At 38.4% G+C, this 4,852-nt stretch overlaps 1 protein-coding gene across 1 annotated transcript; it reads right to left on the reverse strand.

The window, feature by feature from the left end:
- Window positions 1-858: 858 nt before the first annotated feature.
- On the reverse strand, window positions 859-4,315 carry LOC118057639 (BTB/POZ and TAZ domain-containing protein 1). Its single transcript, XM_035070279.2, has 5 exons — window positions 4,108-4,315; window positions 3,741-3,874; window positions 3,039-3,342; window positions 2,616-2,932; window positions 859-1,335 (listed from the first exon to the last, which is right to left on the reverse strand). Exons 1-5 carry the CDS (start codon window positions 4,258-4,260, stop codon window positions 1,161-1,163), a joined length of 1,083 nt encoding a protein of 360 aa, XP_034926170.1. The 5' UTR covers window positions 4,261-4,315; the 3' UTR covers window positions 859-1,160.
- Window positions 4,316-4,852: the final 537 nt, after the last annotated feature.

Consider the following 4,852-nt stretch of genomic DNA (forward strand, 5'->3'; position numbering starts at 1 on the left):
ATGATGATAGATCCAAGTAGTAGACCCCTGAGTTGATTTCTTGTCGCCCTTTAACAGTACGGTCTCATCGTCTCAGCTTCACCTGCATAAAATATTCAGAAAACCCATTATCGGATTTCATTTCATTTTTTGCCATCTCTTATTTACTTGTCGTCAAGACACTAGACTAAGGATGAGAGGTTAGTTTTAACTTTCTCATACATAGACTGTAAACACCTTCAATGTTTGTTCTGAAAAAGAAACTTTTGAGCATGGAGTGGGGCCTAAAGTTACTGATCACATCCTATATGTGCTATGATTCTGAAAGGAATTCCCTTTATTTATTTTATTTCTTGGAAACGATCAAAAGCTTATGTTTCATGATCGCATGTTTCCCTGGTGAGTTGCAGCGTGTAAATTTACCGAGGAACATCACTCCAAAAAGAAAAAGAAAATGTGCAGAATAGTCCGAGAGTGGCCCTTCATGACTGAATAAAATTTCCTGTATGTTCCCCCGGATAAAAAGCAAAAGGTTATCAAACCAGGCTCCAACAATAACCCGGTCAAAATCCAAGTCACAATAAGTTAATCCAGATTAATAATTAAAAAAATAAATAAATCTAACAAAGTCTCAACAAGATAACCGAGCTTGACTGACTTGTTCAATTTAATTTGAACAAGAGTACAGGACTCTTCTATGATTACTAATCGGAAGTCCCTTTACTTCATCAGATCTTTCGTGTAACTTCCCAAATGTGCAGCCTGTTGGAGCTCATCAGTTTCCATGGAGCAAGACAAATCTCAAGAGTTGAAGTGGTTGATTAGGAACACGAGACAGGCATCAAGAGTTAGTTGCGGGCATGTTTTTTTTTTCCGGCATTGAAATATGAAAAACTTGTTTGTATAATATAAAATACTCTTATATTATTTGACAACTTGAACAAAGAAATGAAAGCTAAGGAATGCAAGGCAAGCAAGAAAAGAAAGACCTGCTTGCATATCCTAAAGAGGTTTAGAATTTCAAGCAACCACTCCTATCTACTACCACTCTCTTGGGAGGCCGGAGGACTAAACTATCACAACATGACACTTCTCTTTTTTACAAAAACCTGAGACAGCTCTTCAATATCAAAAATAAAAAAAAGAACTGAAATTATAATGACTCTTGTACAGTTGTCCAATTATAGTCTGAAGTTCCTAATACCATGATCATGCATGGTCTCCCTTGGTTCTTCTCTTTTCCTCTTGGGGAGAGAGAGAGAAGACATGGCCCTGGCAGACGCAACCTTCTTCACCAGTAATCTCCACAGCGTTTCAACTCCTTTTTTCTCTAGTTGCATTTTCAATTTAAATTGCCTGTCACAGGTTAAAAACAAACAGCAAGAGCACTAGCTTAGGTATTGGACTGGTACAGTTGCAATAGATTATTACAAGTCGAAGCCATGATAATCATAGCATTACTTGAAATAAAAAAAACATGCCATAACATGGAACCCCTTATCGCTCTATAAAAGGACACGACAACTTGAAGAACTTCCAAGAAATTTTTGTACAAGACTTTAATCATCTTCAATTACTACTAACAGGACAATAAATTGTTGGTTGTCATGTAATCAAAGATTGTAGCATTTTCTCCGTTGTTATGCCTCCTAAAAGCAGAGAGAAGTGATCCACTAGTACAGGCTCTACGCCTCCCTCGGTCCCTCCCAGTCCATAAACAGTCAAGTTGGGCCATCCCCAGGTACAGCCAAAATATAACCATAATCAAGATTAAAAAAAAATCTGATGAAATTTCCATTTTTATCTGTCACATTGAGGTAGGCCTCGCCTGGCCTTGATAGATTGGTTCAATGTTCCTCTTTTTGATTAAACCAGCAGCCATTTCATTGGAATTTGATGGACATAAATAACTCCTCCCCCGGATTCTTAAGCGGAATCCGGAGCAAAAGAATGACCACACAATAGGGTAAAACCTAGAAGGCTCAACAGAGAAAGGCTAAGCAACTGTTATCAGCCACCTACCAGTTTTATTCTTCAAGAGGCAAACAAATTAGCATTGAAAAATCAAAAGCAATCCAAAAGCCGACACTACATGACAACAAACTACTAAAAAGTGGTTCTGTCAATTAATTGAAGGTTATTATCATGCGGCGAAATACACTTTGCGAGCCCTACCTACTAAATGGAAGATTTTTTTTTTTTTTTGAAGATTCGCGGAGTGATAAGAGGCAAAAGGTGGAGGCTGCCATAGGGTCATATCCAGGGCAAGACATTTTGGACCATTGGTATAGGAAGCAATGATGTAAAACGTGTCAACTTTAGATCCTTAAAAGGGCCTTCTTTCTTTGGTGGGGAATCTCTGAAGAGTCTTCCAAGTCCAAAAAAAGAAGGCAAGATCCAATCAGAAATGATAAGTTTAACACTGTTTCCACATCCCAGTAGAAAAAATCTCTCTTTCCATGGACCACTAATACTAGCAAGTTCAGGTCATGTACGTATCAAACACGGATGATTAAGAAACGTGTTAGGCCAATTAGCTGTATAATGCACAATCAAAAAACTCTTTTACTAACTGCGATCCAACAAGCTAAACTAGACAATAGAGAAACAAAATAAAGGGGACTTTAATCACTTACCTGCAAAGTGGAACCCTGCAAGAATCAGTTTGGTCACAGATTGATGAGTGAAGTCTTAAGAGCTGCCACATCCGTTTACACCTTGTGCATTTTCCATTAACCCGATTCTTACAAATGGCAAAGTGCTTGATCAAAAGCTGGAGACCTTCACATATGGAGAACTTGTCACACGGATCCCGTTTCTTGCTAGGTTCCAAGTCACATGGACCAACAGTTGTGCACCCTTCTGTGCATATGTGCTCTAAGCACTCCATTGCTTCACTTAGCTCCATGTACAATCTCTGCTCCTCTCTATGCCTCCTTGTTCTCTTCTTCCTCTGCGCATCATTTCACGATTTAAATTAATACCTTTAATAGGTCTCGATCGGGTCAATTGTGTTTGTTATTTAATTATATTCCCATAAATTAGCGATTAAAACTTACAGATTCATCTTCATCAATGAATTGGAGAATCTCAAGCTCAAGAAAAGGGTCATTCTCGTGCATGAACTTCCACCCTTCTGTTTTCTCCACAGCCTTGAAATTACTAGACAACATCCTCATGCACTTGAGATAAAGATCCGGTGAATCACAGAGCCGAGCCAATTGAAGCACATCCACCACATTATCAATGGTCAACCGTTGCCCAACAGCTTTTGAACATCTGTGCTTCAATTGTGGGACCAAGTAAACGTGTGACAATGCCAGAAGATGGATCCCGTACTTCTCCAACTCCTCCTCGCTGCACCTGCACCAGGGCCACTCCCATCATTTCACAGAAACTGAAGACTAATCAAATTTGCCCCTCGGATTTTGGAGAAAATATCCCTATTTTCGCTTACGTGACCGACCAAAATACTAAAGCTAAAGTAGCCTTAGAAAACATGTGTGGTCAGGTTTCTTCGGACACCAAGAATTTAAGGAAAAAAAGAGTAAAAAATATCTGATAAGCCGTCAAATTAGACTGAGAGCTCTTGTTAATTTTTAGCCGTTGGAATTGATTTGGATTTCAAAGAATGAACGGCTCTGATTAACATGACAATTTACTAACAAAAAAGCATGTAAAATTAAATAAATAATTAATAACCTTATCAATAATAATCAAACAAAAAAAATTCAAAAAATTAATGAAAGGGCAAAACTAACCTTGAGGAGTAAAGGAATTGAATGAAAGCAGAAACAGCTTCGCATGGAACGCCGAGGATAGGAATGGTTTTCTCGGAGCTACGGTGTTTAGGAGGCCGTTCTATGACATTCTCCAGCACCGGTGACGCCAAGGCCTGCCAAAAAAACAACAGCATATAAAAGACAAGAATTAGAATATAAAAATTCAAAGCAAAATGCAGGTTGTTAACGTTTCGAGGCCAACTTCGATTGAAAAAAACAAAAACGGGTTTAAAAGATTTGGACCCTTTATAGGTGTTTCCGAAGATTACTCGATCTGAGAATCAATTAACATAAGTGAAAGTGCAAGCCAAAAGAAAAGAAAAGAAAAGAAAAGGGGACGACGTACCAGAATGCCAGTGTGAGCCGGGATGCGGAGGCCACTGGAAGTGAGGATTTCGACGTCGGGTTTTGGCAATGAATCTTGATCGGAGAACTGGAAATGATCGCTCATGAGGTCGCCGGAGATGGTGGGGAAGGCGGTGTTGTGAAATTCCTCCATGAGATACACGATTTGTTTTTCTATGAGATGTGTAATGCATATGTGGGAGATGGGGATGGTTGTCTCGGGCTTTATAGACAGCTAATGACAGAGGCAGGTGATTCGGAAAACGGACATTGGGAGTAAAATTACTGAAATATCTAGCCCACGCGCTTTTGGCGGTGCGTTTATTATTAAAATATCTGTGTCCCTTTTTTTTTGGTTTAACATGACAACGCCAGTCAAGTCAGTTACTATTTTGTAAAGACGAACAGGAAGGCTTTTCTTTTTTAAAAAAAAAAAAAAAAAAACCTAGGCACCATCGTTGCAAGTAAACTCGATAAAATGTTAACTCATAACCTTAATCGAATTAAATTTTATCTTGAATTTTCATTAAAATTTAATTTTTTCTTTCAATTTAATTTTCTTAGTTATGGTATCTTACTCCAAAGGAGATTTTTAATGGGAGGAGGAACATCAATAGTGAAAGTAAGATCAAGGGATGAAAAAAAAGGTGTTGGATTCGCAACCATTGAGAATTATCTAGAGCTTAGAGTTACAGATGAAAACAAGGCGATTGCCTTCTTCTCCTTTGATAATTGTTTCTTCTGGT

Source organism: Populus alba, chromosome 15 (assembly GCF_005239225.2).
Source record: "Populus alba chromosome 15, ASM523922v2, whole genome shotgun sequence".
Lineage (NCBI taxonomy): Eukaryota > Viridiplantae > Streptophyta > Magnoliopsida > Malpighiales > Salicaceae > Populus > Populus alba.